Source organism: Crocuta crocuta, unplaced genomic scaffold (genome assembly GCF_008692635.1).
Source record: "Crocuta crocuta isolate KB4526 unplaced genomic scaffold, BGI_CrCroc_1.0 scaffold87, whole genome shotgun sequence".
Lineage (NCBI taxonomy): Eukaryota > Metazoa > Chordata > Mammalia > Carnivora > Hyaenidae > Crocuta > Crocuta crocuta.
Genome location: NW_027532166.1, coordinates 282,772 through 301,411, shown reverse-complemented (window position 1 = coordinate 301,411; position 18,640 = coordinate 282,772). Strand labels below are relative to the sequence as shown.

Below are 18,640 nucleotides of genomic sequence, written 5' to 3'. Positions count from 1 at the left end.
CCGGTTAGGGCCTGGGACAGGGTGACTGGTGCAGGTATGCCATCTAGCTAACAGGTGCTGGCGGACTGAACGGTCAGAGCCAGACTCAAAGTGGGTTGGGCAGCCACATGCCAACAGAGGAGGAAGGAGAAGTGATGGGGTAGTGGACCACCAGCTGCCCAGCTCTATTAGCGAACTGCTGGAACCCAACGGGAAGGGTGCCCCCGAAGTTGTGCCGAGGCGTGGTGCTGGGGGCAGAGAGGTCAGAGGCGAAAAGCAGCATGATTCTCGAGGGATTGGCTTCCTACCAGTGCCTTTAGCTGCAGTGGCAGCTCCAGGGCAGGGAGAGAGAGGCCATTCTGAGCCGGCCCTTTGCTGTAGACCAAGGACGGCTGGGGCCCAGCTGGGTCTCTTTGTATTACATGTTTTTAAAGTCTGTTGTAAAGCTTCAACCAGTGGGCTGAGAACCTCTTGGGGAGCAGTAAGGGCAGGAGTCCCTTGAATTTAAAGGGCACAAACTTCATAAGCTCAAGTCCTCTCTATCTATGTTTTTGCTTCATATCCACGTACGTGTCTAGGTTCCGTTAGCCTGGTGAGGATTAGGCACATCTTCTGCAGCAGGGGCAACTCAAGCACATTTCTGGCAAGTGGCACCCAACTCCACAAGATTTGCCTACACAAATACAGATGAGCAATTTCCAATGAGAATGCAGAAAAAATATAGGAGTTCAGTTTTGTAAAACTGTCTGTTGGAAGGTTTAACATGATACTTTACTGGAGACTCTAGATTGTGGCTGTCTTCTAAGGGCTCCTTTAAAACAATTTGATGGGATTTCATTTACTACATGTAGGAACAGGGCCAGGTCCCATGGAAGAAAAGTAGGTAGGTGCTTCTCTCTGGGTTCCGGCTAGCAGTTCAATCCATGGCGAGGCAGCTGGTATAGGGAGATGGGGGAAATTCATTCTTGTGAGATTCAAAACATATTTCTTGAGTGTCTCCTCTGTGCTTGGCACTGTTCAAGTGAGCAAGAGAGATAAAGTCCCTAGGCCCATGCAGTTTACATTCCAGTGTATTCTGTGTGTGTGTGTGTGTGTGTGTGTGTGTGTGTGTGTGTAGACAACAGGCAAACAGGCAAGAAAATACCAGGTAGTGAGGAGTGCGGTGGTAAAAACAAAAAAGATGATGTCATGAGGCTGACAGAACAGGGGCTATTTTAGGTTGGCTGTTAAGGAAGGGCCTCTCTGAGGTGATGGCATTCAGATGAAGCCCTGAATGAGAGAAGGAAGCTACCACCTAGGGTCTTTTCTAGGGTAAGGGAACTGCAAGCAGAGGGGCCATCTCATGCAAAGCTCTTCAAGTGGAAGCAAGCCTGGAGTGTCCAGGAAAAAGGGACACAAGAGCATGAGACATGGTCTGGGTGGTGGGCACTCAGGGTGAGGAGCACGATCTGATCCTAAGAGCAGTGGGCAACGTTTGGGAGGTTTTGCATGAGGCCATGCTTGGCTCATGCAAGTGGTATTTAGATGTAATACCACTACTCTAGTTACTGAGTGGAGGATAGAGCGTAGGGGCCGAAGAAGCAGAGAAAGCAGGTGGGACGCCATGGAGTTTGTCCAGGTAAGGGGTGAGGGCAACGGGGGCTGGGATTGCAACAGTGGAGACAGGGGCTGGATCTGGTGTCGCCTCAGTTGAGGGATCACCAGCACAATTTGCTGAGGAAGGACATGGGGTGAGGAAGCAGGGAGTGCTGTTGGTTTCTGCCTTGGGTAAAAGGGGGATGGTGGTAGCATTTTCTGAGATGGGGAAGGAAAAAAACAGATGTGTAGAGGGAGAGAAAACCAAGTTGTTTCAAATGCTTGGATTCGAGGTATGTGCTAGAGACCCAAGTGGATATCTGTCAAGCTGGCAGCTTGGATAGATGAGTCTGGAATTCACAGGAGGGTCAGGGCTGGACATAAAACTTGCAGAGTCATTAGAATATAGAAGGCATTGGAAGCTGTTATTAAATACCTTGTATAAATAATACGCAGTATATCACGTATTAAAGATGAGGGCCTTTCTAATGGTGATCAATGTCTAGGGATCGCTGGTCCGCAGGGAGTGGAACATGCATGGAAATTAGATTTAAACTCTATCCAAACAAGAGCCTCTCCTAAAAACACAGCGTTATCCTGCTTATGAATAAAGTAATACCACTGTCATCCTATTTTCAGGAAAGGGAAGGGTAATTCTTGCCAAGATGTAGGGAAGAACTTGACATTTAACTTGTTAACATTCAGGATGAAGACTTGCATTTCTCAGTGTTATCTGGGCCTACTTCTACTCTGCCTCCCTCAGTGCAAATCCTGACGGAGCTCCCACCCAAGCCAGGCAGGCTGAAGAGCACCAGGAGGAGAGAGAACAGGATGCCATCCTGCCCTTGGGGAGCTCCATCAATGACAGTCAAGGAGCTTGAACCAGACTGGGGGCTCTGAGGATGGAGAAATCTCAGATGGGGCTTCTGAGGATGAGGATGGGATTCATCGCTGTCCTCAGATGAGTGGGTGTGAATTTATGCGAATGGGGGTATGAAATGAGAGGTGCTGATACGGACAGCACCTTAAGTGCTAAAACCTGGTGCCTTTGGTTTTATACACGGATCCTTAAGATGTAATGCAAAAATGCAGACAATCGAAAACAACGATAACACAACTAGTTTAGAGAAAACTTTTGCATAGTAATCAGGAAATCCTTCATGGTGCTTTGGTCTGAAGGAGGAATGTTTGCCAAAAATCTGACTTACTTGTTTTAAAATGATCCAAACTTAATCATTTGAGGAGACACATGGCCTGCAATTCTGTATTTAATTTTATTTATTCTTTTCTCTCTTTTTTTTCATTTATTCATTTTCTCTCTGTTGTGTTGGTGGGGGAAAAAGGCTTAAGCAACAGGACAGCCTATCAGGCTTGGGCCCTGACAACTGGAGAGAAAAGAAAAATGAAGCCACTGCGATCAGTCCAGAGCAGTACTTGTAGGTTACGATGACAGGCCAGCTTGCCTCAGTCAGGCTCACTGCACCACTGTGAACTGCGGTCAGTGGTTATTAATCATTTGTCAAAGTCCGCAGAGCTTTATCATCTAATTATAGTTATAAGTATGTTTGTATCACACAAACATGTGGTAAAGCTGCAAAGGATTCAAGCCTTAGCAGAATTGGCAGTGACATTAAAAAAAAAAAAAAAACTACAGATAGGCAATAAATCATAAAGCAAATACTTCAGAAAACCATGCCATTCATTACTGTTTGGGCATTCAGAAATTATTTTCTAAACTGTTTATTTCTATAAACATTGAGAACCTTACAGAGCCTTTGACTACCTTCCCTCCTCCTCTTAATTTTCCAATGAGTTGTAAACATACCAAGTATAATAATCATTTGAAATAAAAGACTGGTTATTGACTCCATCCACATGAACAGACAACCAGAATGTAATCACAGCTTATTTTATTAAACCCATTTCTGAACAAAAATATCTTGAGCTGTTCTGAAGAATCTACATAAACACATAAATGGATGTGCCTAAGGGACAGCTCTAAACCCCACAAACCAAGAGATGGCATTTTACAATAAATGACTTAAGGCTGCAAACAGCATCCGTTTGGCAGCATGTAAGTTTACATGCTAGGAAACATTTCTCAACATGAATGAATGGTAAAATTGTTTCTTCCCACCCAATATGCCTCTAAATTGTATTAGATTATGTTAGCCATTTCTGCACCTTGTCATAGAGGCTGTCAGTGTCCCAAGCGGCAGTGCGGGTGGACATTGGGGAACAGGGCCCCAGAATCTGAGAAGCTGTCTTCAGGCAAATCTAGACACAAGGGATAGGATGGGGTGAACCATGTGTATTTCAATTCCTAGACTGCGAAATTCTCGGGAAATGATTGCCATTGTATCCCCACTCTGTCCGATGTCAAGCATTGCCCTGTAAGCGCAGGTAGATTCTTATATTCCGAGGAACACACTCTATGAATATATGTAGTATTTTGGCTACTGGCATCCTAGAATCAACGCTCCAAAACCCAAATTTGTCTGCTTTGTGGACTGCATGCTATCTTTAACCTTAATCGTAAGCACACCAAACTAAGAAGGTAATTATGTTGCAGAGACAAGACTTCCCACAGCAAAATGTAAATGAAAGACTTTGGAGATACTGGTTGTTCTGTTACATTAATTAAGCTAATTGAAAACTGACTCTCAATATATACGTGTGTGTGGGTATGAGTATGGGTATGAGAATGGGTGTGGGTACAAATCTAAGGTTCTTGGGTCTCTGGACCCAAGTTGCAGATAGGTCACTGAAGCTAGTGTGGCCACTTCCCCTCCCACAGGGCACCCGGACGCTCTCTCGATGGACCCGCATCCATACATGTCCCCTTCCCCATCATGTCTGCATTACTCTGATCACAACCACACAATTCAGGAAATCAAGAGCCTACTTGCCTCTTGTGTGTTGTTTAGAGCCTCCGCAGGCAGAACTTTCAATTTGGGATGCAGGATAGATGCTTGTTTATCCAAGGGGCAGACTTGGAAACTTATCTTAGATTTCATTTTTTATACTTTTTGTTTCATATTCATTATCAGTATCTTTTAAATTTAAAGTTTAATTTTAAAGTTTTGTGTTTTAGGGTCTAGGTGTGAGATCTATTTGTAAGACTTGTAATAAATGCAAACCTTAAAAGGAACATAGCGTTCTATTTTAAGTTAAATTATATGCATTACATGATTCAATTTATCCCATTTTTATATGATGATCTGTGCTGACCTCATAATTTTATCATCGTCTTTATTTATGGTCCAATAACGTCTTTCTGCCAATTCTTTCAAGCTGCTGGATTTATGGAGCCAAGAGCGAAACCACATAATCTGCAAGTTTTTTGAACAACTAAACAATAATTTTCTAGAAAACTGTTGGATAATCTGCTGGCAAATGGGATTGGCAGCATTTTATTTTTGCTTTGGCTTTTGGCTTTTTATTATGTAAAAATGTAAATTGATTTTCCCTAAATGAATGAACATTTAATTGGCTAAATAAAATATGCTGTATGTTAGGTTGGTGAATTTTCCTATACTGTATCTTTGGGAATCAAATATTAAAAAAGATGCTTAAAGTTGCATAGTACTACATCTAAACATTAATTAATCCAACATTATGAGGTGTGTTTTCTCTACAGGGCAGTGTTCCCTCTGATGGTAGAACTGGGTTTCATACATAAAATCTATAATGAGTCTCCTCAAAGTCTCAGAATCATGAACCTGGAAGTGACCTGAGAGAGCATGTAACTCAAATCCTTTCTTTTAAACATGTGCTCACATTACTGGTGAGATCTGAGCGGGTTGAGAGGCTGGTCTGAGATCATATACTGGGTTAATAGCAGATTTAGGATGAAACTTAGGTCTTCTGTCCCCTTTTATGGAAACAAAAGGCTCTACTTTCTAACATACCTTATTCTCACTTTCATTTGTTCATATTATAAATCCTGACTAGTTATAATTTGGATCGACATTGGATTTCCAGTTACCTTAAAAGTGTACTCATATACAGATAAAAAGTTTATGTAAGAGACATATTTTACATGTGAAGAGACAACGGATTTTCAGAATATTAAACCATATTTTTATATAGACTGAAATTACAGCCTCAATTTTGAACTCCATATTGTATCTACTTATGATAGTGGCAGTTCCCCCTACTAAATAACATGAGCGAGTGATCAGATCATGTGTATAGACCAGGAACACTTAGAAGTGATTACTAATAAAGAACATTTACTCTATCTATGTCATAATATTCTGGGCCCCATGAAACGTCCTGTAAACCATGTAGGTGGTCTCCTGGCAGTTCTACGTGGCTTGGTTGGCTGTGCAGTGCTGACTGGGCCAATAGTGGATACTTGGCCCAAGCTTGGCCAATCACATTCTCTCTCCTGGAAAGTAGGAATTGGGATTCAGACATAGCCTGTCAGGCTGGGCATGTACTTTGAACTGTAATACATAAATGCAAGAGCCATCAGACAGCCCTGTGTGACTGGAAACAGAAAGCCGGTGCTTAGAGACCAGAACGGAACAGACGGAAGAACAAGCAGAGATGGAGTGAGGAAGTGCCCAGTTGCCTTGCAGTGTTCCAGTCCCATACCCTTCCTGAACCCTGTATTCTTACTTAACAAATCTTCCCTCTCTCTCCGTCTGTCTCTCTGTCTCTCTTTTAATACTAGCTAAGTTGTTTTTGATATATTCAACTCATGAGTCTTAATTCAGATACTCTGTAATAAATATACTTAAGGGCCAGAGCTACAATACTATCACTGGTGTTCTGATCCATTCCATGGGAATGGGACCTCTCAGAGTATAGGTGAGAGAGCCTGATAATGAGATGCATTATAATAACGAAGATCCTGTGGGTAGAGCTCGAGATAGACTGATTTTCCATAAACCCCTAGTATTTAATAAATAGCGATAAAGTGATATGAATTTGTACTGATAAACTAATTTATCTTTTAGAAAATCATTTAATATTACATATATTTCATAACACAAATCCAGATTTGCTTGTCTTTAGTAAGCCTAAAATAATAGGTTTTTCTTTTTTTTAAAAGTTTAGTTTGAGAAACAGAGAAAGATGCATGCATGTGAGCATGAGTGGGGAAGAGGGGCAGAGAGAGGGAGACAGAGAAGACACCAAGTAGGCTCAACACTGTCAGAGCACAGCCTGATGCAGGACTTGATCCCACGAACCATGAGATAATGACCTAAGCCAAGCTCAAGAGTCAGACGCTCAACTGACTGAGCTACCCAGGTGCCCCAAGAATGAGGTTTTTCTATATTGACATTACTCATAATGGCCAATGACATTTTGAAGTAAGGAAATAATTTTGAGGTTATTAGCTTTTGAAATATGAAGGCAAGAGAATGGCATTTGAACTGATATAAGCTATCTTGATAAATTTAAAGGGACCAGATAATACAAAAAAAATTCATGCCTAAAATGTACTAAACGTTACATACCGATTAAAATGAAGTATCTATGCAAACAGAATACTATGGAATAGATTAACACTTAAAGAGAGCTCACTGCATGCCAAAAAGCATGCTATGAAATTATCATGTGTTCATTCATATGATTACCCCAAAAGAGTATGGGGTAATTATTAGGCTTGGCTGACCTTGAGTTAAATGGCGTGCTCAAAAGTCCTCCAACTAGTAAAAGGCAGAGGTGCATTTAAACACAGGTAGACTGTTGACCACCTCACCACATTCTAAATAAGAAAAGTAGATTAAACTAGGACTCCTAAGAAAAAGAAATTTGGAAGTTCTTGGAAAGTTTTGGACAACAATTTTGTGAAACCAAGAAAAATGCACAATCTTTTTTTTTTTTTAAATTTTTAGTGTTTATTTTTGAGAGAGGGCGAGAGAGAGAGAGAGCAGGGGAGGGGCAGAGAGAGCGGGAGACCCAGAATTCGAAGCAGGCTCCAGGCTCTGACATGTCAGCATAGAGCCTGATGCGAGGCTTGAACCCATGAGCTGTGAGATCGTGACCTGAGCTGAAGCCAGATGCCCAGCCGACTGAGCCACGCAGGCACCCCACACAATCTTTTAAATACATTTCTTTAAAGGACACTTAGCTTATTAATGATTCTTACCGGGGATTAGAAGGAGAAGGTGGATTCATTTCTTGCTGATAATGACGACCCTGGTTGACAGGCTGTAAAAGACAAAACATTTGTGAGGTGCTAATCAGCATCATGTTCTTTATATACACTTTCACATGCATTTTCATTGCTGTCATTTTTTCCTGAGGGACGATCTGCAAGGATGGGCTGTTTATTTTCCAGAAGACTCAAAGGCTGTTTTGGGAGATCCAGCAAATAACAGGGTGGTACACATGAGAAAAACACAGGTTATTTTAATGGCCAGTTACTGCACGAGATGGCATCTGTGGTGTAATTAAGGTTCACGTGTGGGATCTTTCTCCCTGTGGAATTTTTACGCTGCTAACATTCATTGATATTTCCAGCCACAGTAAAATAGAAGATATTTCATGGAGCTAATGTTGCACGGCAAGTATCAGCAATAACTCAGAGACACAGAGATAGGGAATATATATTTATATCTCAATGTTAGCAAGTTTGCAAGGATAGCCTGCATGTTCACTAATGGAATTACACATGTAAATCTTAGGTCAAGGTGGTCGTCTTCCCCAAGTGCATAATAAAACCTCAAGGACTAATCAGTGAACTGGAAAAAAAATGGCGCCAATACCTAAGAAAAATGTGAAATCTCAACTTTTCCCTCCACAAGAAACGTTTAAGTTACTATTTCAAAGCACCACTAAACCACCACATCCCTAAATAAGCTTTAAACTCTTGCCTCCAGTGGAATTTGATCTTTTCCCTAGGTTCTGTAAAGGGAGAAAATTCCATTATATCTCTTTTTGAACATCAGCTTGCAGTATTTTTCTTATGTGGTTAACAACCATGTAATTCTAATACGGAAATCATTTTTAACATTCTCATTTTATTACAAGCTGGAATTTGGTATACATTTTTGAATTGCATTTAAAGGATTTCCATTACTTCCTCACCCAACAGTGTTGGTGTTAAGCCTTTTTCACTCTTGATGTGGCCCTACGGGGCTGACTCCAACTGAGGGAAACAGTATGGCAAAGGTGCCTGTATATACACAGCACACATTCCTTATTTTCCACATACTCTTTATTTTCACGGGTCCTAAAATATTAAAGATGTGGGTCATGGGAATTCTTTGGAGTAGACTGTCTCCCTCTATAAATAATCTCTTGGAAGTGTTCCTTTAATTTAAATCAAACACCCTGTCTGATAATCACAGTCACTTAGCCTGACTCTCTGTGATGCACCATGAATTTAAATGCTCTCAGATACTTTGGTAATTGAACCGGTATCAATGCATCACCATCTCAGTAATAAGAAACAACAGCTGGGAGAACAGTGGAAGGAAAAACATGTCATAAGACATATTTGATCTCACTGGAGAAATAAGACTTCCAGCAATTTGCAAGTGAAATTTAGTTTTATGATTGAGGCTTTATTATTTCACAGCAGAGACAGGAATTAGCAAGCAAAGGGCCTAACGGGTTCTCTAGAGCATCTCACATGGTTGCAGAAATACTCTCGATAATCCGTTCATTGGTATTCGTCCAGTTATTTCAGCTGTACTCGGCCTCCAGTGAATGGGCCTCTCCTGATTCACTTCCAGAGGCCTTTCCATAACTCTGTAAGCACCACAGTGCTGATAGTCAGCAAAGTTCCATTTTAAAAATTTTATACCATTAATTCTATTTACATCTGTCTCCAACCCCTTTATTCCAAATGACTTACTCCATCTCTGGAGAACACAAACGGCTACAGAATCCTATCTTGTTTGTGACTCAGCTCTCACTTAAGACGACACAGACTGACCCTTTCCATGTCTGCTCCTGTCTATAAGAAAAACTGATCCAGTGATACAAGCAGTGAAAAAGAACAGAGCCAACAAAAGATTCCCATGTAGAGTGGTTTCTTAGTGATAGAAAACAACAAATAACCGGTGGAAATCTTTTGAAGTAGAAAAGAGTGCTGATGGGAAATGGACAGAAAGGTAAAGGAAAAAAAATCAGTTAAAATAATTGTAGGGTAATGGAACTCGGTTTGAATACCTGACTCCCTAACTTAATTTTTAGTATTGAAAGCTAATTATCAAGTTTTCACCCCTAGATATTTTATTCAATAACTAACTTCAACTTAGTGATGTCATATCATGGCAGAACATTCTTACACACATAATACCTGCTATAAACTGACTTCTACATCCCAAACGCTAGTGACTCTGTCTGGGAAGGATATACGTCTTGGTTTGGAGTGGGTCCCGTACAAAACCGGGTAGCCCCAATTCCCTTTCTCTGTACATGTCTCCTAACTGCGTGATCAGATTCAGGGACAGGAAGAGCCCATGGCAATGATTCAGCTAAAAAGCTCCTGCAAGATATTTCAGTTCCCATAACTTTGCTTTGATGCTTTGAAAGGGCAGCACTTTCACTTGCATTAGGTCTTTTTGTTTTCCTAGATCCAAATCAGAATGAATGAGAATGTGCCTAATGGTTTCTAAAAGCTCTCTGAACATGGTGGGGTGGGGTTGGGGGAAACGTGATGGGCTATCTGAAGCCACATGTCCCCATCCACAAACGGAAATAGGTATGTTTTCATACATATGGAGGAGTAAACCTATTTGTACTATTTCTAGGTAGGTTAATATCCTATGAAAGCATCGGTTAAAAAAATAAAATTGCTTTTTGGCTTTGGAATTCAGCCATATTCAGACTATTAATACCATAAGCAGCAGCAAAAGAATAGCAACCAATACCCACCAATAACTATGATAATAAGAATATCAGCACTAGCCGATATTCACTGAGCACATACTCTGTTCCTTGTAGCAATTCTATGAAACAGATAGGATTAATGACCCCATCCAAAAGAGGAGGAAATTCAGGCACTGCGTGTTCACCCAAGGTCAGGCCAGCCAGGAAATCGTGGAGTGAACCCAGTTTAGCACAGTTTAACCTTTTGACCATTAGGTTGTAGTGCTTAATCCAGCTCACAGGTTCACCCACAGTGGTGAATACGAAAGTTTTTGAAAACAAATATGACAAACTCAGTTTAGCTTATGACAGAAAAAAAAAGTGGTCTGAAATATTTACTTGAAGTCTAAGACTACCTCCCTACCATAAATACAATTTATGTCACTTTATGTTTAAAATGGGAAGGAAATAGGGGCGCCTGGGTGGATGACTCAGTCGGTTAAGCATCTGACTTCGGTTCAGGTCATGATCTCATGGCTCGTGGGTTCGAGCCCTGAGTCAGGGTGTGCTGACAGCTCAGAGCCTGGAGCCTGCTTCAGATTCTGTGTCTCCCTCTCTCTCTGCCCCTCCCCTGTTCATGTGCTGTCTTTCTCTTTCTCTCTCTCAAAAATAAAATAAGCATTACAAAATAATAAAAAATAAAATTAAAGAAAATAAGTTTTGTCACATTGCTAAATTTGGGACAAACATAAGATATAACAGATAACACACTCTGAGACTGAGGGCAGTTTATTTCACAGGGTGACTTTCATAGTCACTAAACACAGAACTCCTCACACATTTCAATGTTATACCGACTCCCATATCTGTTTTCATATATCATTTCTATAGTTGTATAAGAACATCTGCTCATCTGATTTATCTGCAGCTTAGCACAATCAACTGCTTACCTTTTTTAGTTCAGGAGAATTAAAAGAAAACTCATTACACCCGAAGAGAGCTGAGAAGTTAATGAATCTGCAGATCAGAACAAATTAAGACCTATTAACTATAAAGAGCCTGAAATGCTAATATATTATATACTGAACACGCGGCAGTCAGCGATCATTACAATAAAACGCTGATATGCTGATGAGCGAAGAAACAGATCCTAGAAACTCAGGCCCTGGTCCTTTCGGTGGCGCTGTTGCTATGCACGAGTGCTGGGAAAACCCGAACTCCTAAAATTTGCCACTGAGCACAAGAAGCTTTGCTTTCCCGTGATCGAGCTGCTAGAAATTCTGGGGTGAGGGAGAGAAGTGAAGGCTAAATGAAAGAACAGGAGATAAGATAATCTTGCCATGTTAAAGGGTAAAGACAATATTTTCATGTTGTTATGTAAAACCTATGAAAATGGCAAAAATGTTGCAAGGTTAATCAAGACCATAAATAACTTGTCTGAGAACCTTACCGTACGCTTGTAATTTTATTAAGTGCATCTTGCCTTGTTTCCTCAAATAGTATGCTCTGCAATGTGATGGATGTATGCGATGAGCTTTTTTTTTTTAAAAAACAAGCTGAGGAGAGTTACGTGCTTGATATTAGATTATGGGAATTCTTAACTTGAAGGAATGATAGCTTTGGGGTATCTGCTTACAGGGTAGCATGCACGTGAAGAACGCTTTTCTTGAATCTAGGGTAGAGGCAGGACAGAGAAATAATGAAATAGTGAAATAATAAAACAACAGAAGCGTCTATTTGTAAAGCTCTGAGGGGATAAGTCTGGATTTCGGTGGTGAAGCTCACAGCAAAACAAGCACAGCAGAACCTCTACCTATCCTTAGAGCCCTCGGTGGTCACAAAAAGGGGAAATGTCCTAGAAATCTTTTCTGATCACTCAAGTGGCCCTTTGAGGAGAATAACTTTGGGGGAGCAGCAGATAAGAGCTGTGCGCTTACTCTGCGAGGCACTGGGCCTGGGCATTCCCCACACCCATTCAGTTCTCACCATGCCAGTACGAGGAAGGCCTTTTATTACTCCCATTTTGCAGGCGCTCATGCCAGTAAACGGCAGAGCTGGGATCTGAGCTCAGGTAGGCTGATGTGGAGTCTACATTCTTTTGGCAGCCGCAAGAAGCCGCTTCCATTAATAGCTACTCTTTTTCCTTAAAAAGAAACCATACACACATACTCACCCACCCTTGACACGATTTTATGCTATTGTCAATCAAAAGCCCTCACCAAAATAAAATTCACTTAAGAATCCATTATAAGCAATTCGTAACTCCCTTCCTAAGGCTGCCCAGAGCCGAGTTTTTGAATAAATCTCATGAGAGCTACTCCTAACAGAAACCCTCCAAAACTGATTACTTGTAGCCTGGTTTCCACAGAAGTTGTAAAGTATTGTTTTAATTGAATTTGGTTCTAAGTTAGAAACTTTGAAAAATTTGTCTGTCAAAGGCCAATGGATTTCTCAGTAGGCTTGATTTATTTAGCAAGAGATGCCTACAAAAGCCAATTTGCTATGAGAAATATGGTTACATTTAATTACACTTTTAAATGACTAATTTATTATGTCTAAACACCTTTTAAACAGTACATATTACTCTGAACTGTACAGATGCTAAGGAAAGCTGAGGAATCAAAACGGGTAGTAAACACAATAGATTTTGCTAAAGACTCTTCATTTTCCTCTGCATAGGCTTTTGGGTTTCAGACTGCAGTGTGTGAAGTTGTTAGGTAAAGATGCTAAATTGAATGTGACCTGCTTAAATCTCCTTTTTAAACCATTGGTCATCAAGCCCTGTCTGGAGAGGGATTTTTTTCCTTTATATATTTAATATCCATTTATCAAACTTGAATGTAAAATATTACCTGCATCGGTCAGGGTTTATTTAAGCAGAGCCAAGTTGACGTTTATTTTGGAATTCTGATGAAAATTACATTATGGTAGAGTGAAAAAGAGAATCTTTTAATATTTCTGGTTGATTCGTTCAATCAGTGACTCACAGCCAGTGACTGAATGTGACCTCGTGCCAGGCCCTGGGCTCAGCATGGTCCTGCCTTCCAGGAACTCACAACCAGGACTGGGACGCACTGCTAACAATGGTTCCCTGATGTGGTAAATGCTAACACTGAGCCTGAAGATAATGGGAACCCACAGAAGGAAGCAAATAGTTCTGCGCAGGGTGGTGGAGGGTCAGAGAGGGTTTCATGAAGCACTGATGTTTGAGTTGGGCCTTGGAAAACAAGGAGTGTTCCAGGTAGAGGAGAGGGATGGAGGGTCTCCAGGGAGAGGGAAGGGCATCATGAACAATGACATGATTGACATGATCTGGACAAAGGGCATCACATGATCTGTGCAAGCTGCACGGGGTGGCCAAAGTATGGGGGAGTTCTGGGTGTATGCTGAGTAGAGGTTGGTAGCCATGGGGGGATAAGCAAAGACTCCTTTCAAGTTCTGTTCAAGGTGATGGAGAAACAAAGAGGTTATCCTGTTAAAGGAGAGATTCCACCCTCACATCCACAGATTTAGTTCTGTTCCTATTTAGAACTTGGAATTCCTTTCCCTCTCTTAATGGCGAGTTTGCCCTCATTCTTGAACTCTGGCTTAACTATAGCGTTCTCTGTGAAAGTATCCCTGAAACCAACAGGTAGGATTAAACGCTCCCTCTGATGTGGGCTCTCTTCTGTATCAATTATGGAACTCTTCATTCTATTATCACTAGTGGCCCGACTTATGGGGAGCTGTTTGCTCTCTACCTCCCTCCAGCACCGTGAACATCTCAAGGCCGGGTCAAGCCTTGTTTGTACTTCCAGAACAGCGCACAACGTATATTGTACCACTTGAAAGCAAAAGCAAGAAACAAATATGCGGAATGAATTAATGTGGGACAGATAAGCGAGGCTGGGGCGAGAGTATAACAGCACTCTAGCTGGTTGTAAGGGCCGCTTGAACTTAACACACTCCTCACCTGCTGCCCTAAGGCCCTTGATCTGTAACAGAGCTAATTTACTTTCTTTGAGATTTGCAGACAGCTGGCCTTGAGGAGTGAAGGACCAGAACTTTCCCAGACCACAAAGGCCAGCAAGTCTGTCTCAAGTCACCTTGGCTTTCCGATTAGCCCAGCAAGTTTTTGGCAAAATGTTTTTCTTCTCCAGGTCACACAAATGATTTTACTGACCTCCCTGTGTGTAGCCGTAGAAGTCGCCCTCTTGGAAAGAACACTCCTCCCACGCATTGCAAAACGAGAACCGGACTCTCTCACACAACCCCTGAGCCCTGAGAGAACATCTGTAGCTGCACCATCGGGTGTGCGTGTGACAACAGACGTTGCTGGCCACCGCACTGCCTTTGCTGATTAACTGCCCTAAACTCCTTTAAAACCCTTAGGCCAGGCAGAAACCTTAGAGTTGCTCTTTGGCCATGAGACTGCCTGCTGGCCTCCTCAATGAAGCTCAAAGTCCTTCCTTTTTTTTTTTTTTTTTTTAAAAGTAGGTTTTCATGACCAATGCAGGGCCCAACATGGGGCTCAATGTGGGGCTCAGAGATCAAGAGTCAAATGCTTAACCAACGAAGACACCCGGGTGCCCCTACCCTTTCCAACCCAAAGTCATCTCTCGAGTAATGATCTTTCAGGCAATGGGCAGGTGAACTTGGGTTTGGGAACAAGAGTGTCATGGATATATTCCTGGCTGTTAGTAGCAGAAAGGACGGTCTGTCTCGCACAATGAGGCCTGGAGAAGCTACAGTAGGCTTTAGAGCTAAGTCTGGGGAGGTAATCAGGTATGAGGTACAAGGATGTGTGCAGAGTGTGTTCAGAAAGTTATAACTTGGACCAAAGTGTGGAATGTAAGATGAAGAACAGTGAGAGATGAGCCCAAGGAATGGGGCAGGTCTCACATCACGGGTGACCTTTATGCCTAAACAAAGAGGCAATGGGAGCTAGGAAAGGCTTTATGTAGGGAAGATATAAGATTAGATGTGGGCTTTAGGAAGATCACTAGTGTGAATAATAATGATAATAATCAACTGACCTTAATTTACCAAATGCTTATTATGCCTCACATACAGTGCCAAGTGCTTTACAAGGTCATGGCTTGGATTTGAAACTTGGCAACTTGGCCTCGGAGCAGACACTCCTCGCCCTCAGGCTGTGGTGCTTGGACTGGAGGCAGAGAGGTAACAAGGAGACTATGGAAGGAATGTGGGTGAAAATAAAGTGCCAAGGCGATGGTGTTAGGTAGCGAGGGGATTTGGAAATGAAGGGGTGGGAGAAGTGGAGATGCCCTCCAAATTTCTGGTTTGAGTGCCAGTGGGGGTGGCGGTTCCATGAGATACACAAAAAGCAGAATACCATCATGATCAAGCTAGGGGTTTGTTCATTTCTTCTTTTTCACCCTCCCTGTACAATTTCTAAAGGGAAGGGCACGAGCTCTCAGAAGACCACAATGGTTCTTGCAAACTGCTCTATTTAAACTCTATATGAACAACAACATGCAGAGTTCATTAAGAAATGCAATTTTCCATTTGGTGATAGTTCCAATATCGAAATAGACTGAATTTGATGCAATAATAAATATATCTTATGAATACCAAAGGTGGGCTTTTCAATTCTTTTCTCTATCTAAAAAATAGACTGTTTTCAATTTCTCATTTGGTCAAATGGAAGGGTTATTAAGTTCATTACCAACGGTGTTATTTTTGGCCCCGCACTTTTAGAGTGGAGCAGTTGCTGTGCATGAGGACTTCAGTCCTTGCCAGAACAGGACAGTGATGAGAACATGGTATCCAGGGCAACCCAGAGCTCTGCCTTTTCAGTCCATAAATAATCATTCCTCAGTTTGCCCTTTGTAATGCTGGTCTCTAAGCTACTTCATGACAGACAGAGCTTGCTTAGGGGGTCACTGTTCTCTTTCTTTCCATTGAAATGACTGCTGAGGAATATTTTATAAGAAATGCAACAATTCAATTCCATTGTAAACTGCATTGGTAAAAATCTGCAACTGCTTTTTTTTAAAGTTTATTTTGAGGGAGAAAGAGAGAGAGAGAGCATGCGTGCGTGCAAGCGTACACGTGAGTTGGGGAGGGGCAGAGAGAGAGGGAAAGAGAGAATCCTAAGCAGGCTCCATGCTGTCAGCACAGAGCCTGACGTGGGGCTTGATCCCATGAACTGTGAGATCATGACCTGAGCTAAGATCAAGAGTCAGACATTTAACCGACTGAGCCACCCAAGAGCCTCTGCAACTTATTCATATGTTCTTAGCTCTGGCTACAAGGATACTGAGTAACCAGCACACAGGAGTATTTTGTTGGGGGGGGGGCTAGATACTCTTTGGTGCCAAGGCTGCTGGAGGAGTTATACATGCCTGAACATCCAGTTTAATGAAAATATAACTAAGGCAAGAGAAGCCTGCCCCCACATCTCCTTAGAGCCAATTTGAAATCCTCCTCCATGAAGACTTGTAAGTACTCTCCAGAGGAAAAATCTCACCTTCCTCTCAATGTAGCACTTATTTGGCAAATTAAGTACCATATTGAGAAGTCACTCTATCATGGTAGTTAGAAGCTCAGACTCAGGAGTCCTGCCAAGCTAAGGCTGAATCATTTCACTCAAGAGTCTCAATTTTCCCAACTGTAAATGGGAACTCAACAGCTTTTACCACACAGGACAGCAGAAAGGAGTGAGTTAGATAACACATGTAAGGCCTAGTGCCAGAGCATCTGAGATATCTAAGATCTACAAAGATTCTGGAGAGTTGGAAAAAAGTTCTTGGGAGGAAAATTGCAAAATTAATAAATATTTAATTAAACACTTAAAACATATGTTATCCACTGTCAACTACACTTGAACTCAACCTTTATATCATTTTATATAAATATAAATAGAAGTTACCCGATTTTATACTCCCTTTCAAAAACTGTATAGTAAAAAATTTTATTTACTGTTGGATCAAAAGATACTTTAATATGTTTGATCTGATGTTGAGTGTGACCTTATAAGTAAATATAAGTAAATTACTAGTAAATTTCCTTGGGCCAATGGAGGTCTTAAAATGTCTCTAGGTGCTTAAAGAAACGGTAGCTCTAATTACCACTATTATAATACTGATTTTATTATTCTGCCTTATGGTGTTTTTAAAGCTGTGTAGGACTGTTCTGTCAATGATTTCGCTTTGTCTTTCCAATTCAGCCATAAGATCTTTGAGAACAATACTGGGGGAAATGGACTGAGTCAAAATACTGGGCTCTGCTCTGGGCTCCACCACTGACCAGGTGTGGAAACTCGGAGCCAAGAGAGTTTAGTGTCTTCACCTGAAGAACAGGAAGACCCTGACCTAATCCAGCTTCTTGGTTGGCCCATAGTGAGGATGGTGGGCCATGGTTAATAGTGCTTGAACTGTATAAATGTAGGGGAAAATACACGCTGTTGAAGGATCTGCAATGCCTACCATGGCCCTTAGACACAGGGACGGGTAAATATCCTTTTTGTTCATTTATTTAATAAACACTCATTTAGCTGATATCGAGCCCCTTTGTGTGCCAGGGCTTGTGCTAGGAGCTGGGGTTACGGTGAGATTCCAAGAATTGACCGTAAAATTATTCTTTTTTGCTTTCAACGTATGTTTATATATATCACCATACAATTAACAGAAATTACCTGAAGGCAAGTAAGACAATTTAAGAAAAGACAGGCCTAAAATGGGCTCTGAATATTTTTCTTTATAATTTTTAAGTAATCTCTACATCCAACCCGGGGCTTGAACTTACAACCTCAAGATCAAGAATGGCACGCTCTACTGACTGAGTCAGCCAGGTGCTCCTGAATGTGCTCTAAGTATTACTTATCAGGAGTGTTCTCATGTTGGCCCTAGTTTTTCCAGGCAAGGCTGGGCTTTGTTAGAAAGAAGCTTGTTTCTCATTAGGGCAATAAACAAAGACGCAAGCCCCCGGACTCACGGGTGGCAGGCAGGAGTTCCAGGTGGTTGTGTCGTCACTGCTGGTGCTGATGCTGACGTTACAGTTGTCCACCTGGGAAGCACTCAGGCCATGGGAAGCCCCCGTGTCCTCCAATTCTTCATTCTGTTGCCGCCGCAGGCTGGCCAGCATTTGCAACTCAGATTCACTCATCTGGCCGGGCTGATAGTTTCTCCAGTCATATTCCTGACCAAGAGAGAAGAAAGGGACAGAGCAGAGGGTCACTTGACTGTTCTTAATGTACTGGCTACCAACAGACGTTACTCTACAGCCTTAACCTCTTTCAATGGCTCTCCCCAGACTGACTGATGCCCAGACCCTTAACGTGCCCTTATACGATGACTACCTCATC

At 41.8% G+C, this 18,640-nt stretch overlaps 1 protein-coding gene across 12 annotated transcripts in view; it reads right to left on the bottom strand.

The window, feature by feature from the left end:
* The window catches only part of CFAP20DC (CFAP20 domain containing), a 237,212-nt gene that overhangs the window by 41,284 nt on the left and 177,288 nt on the right, over positions 1 to 18,640 (bottom strand). For all 12 annotated transcript variants that reach the window (XR_013338258.1, XM_077776734.1, XM_077776735.1 and 9 more), the window contains 2 exons: positions 18,271 to 18,474; positions 7,661 to 7,722 (listed from right to left, as the gene is read on the bottom strand). Coding sequence is in view for 11 of the 12 variants with exons in the window: in XM_077776734.1 (XP_077632860.1) it covers positions 7,661 to 7,722; positions 18,271 to 18,474 (266 nt within the window). In the remaining variant the exon portion in view is untranslated. The remainder of the gene's footprint in view (positions 1 to 7,660; positions 7,723 to 18,270; positions 18,475 to 18,640) is intronic.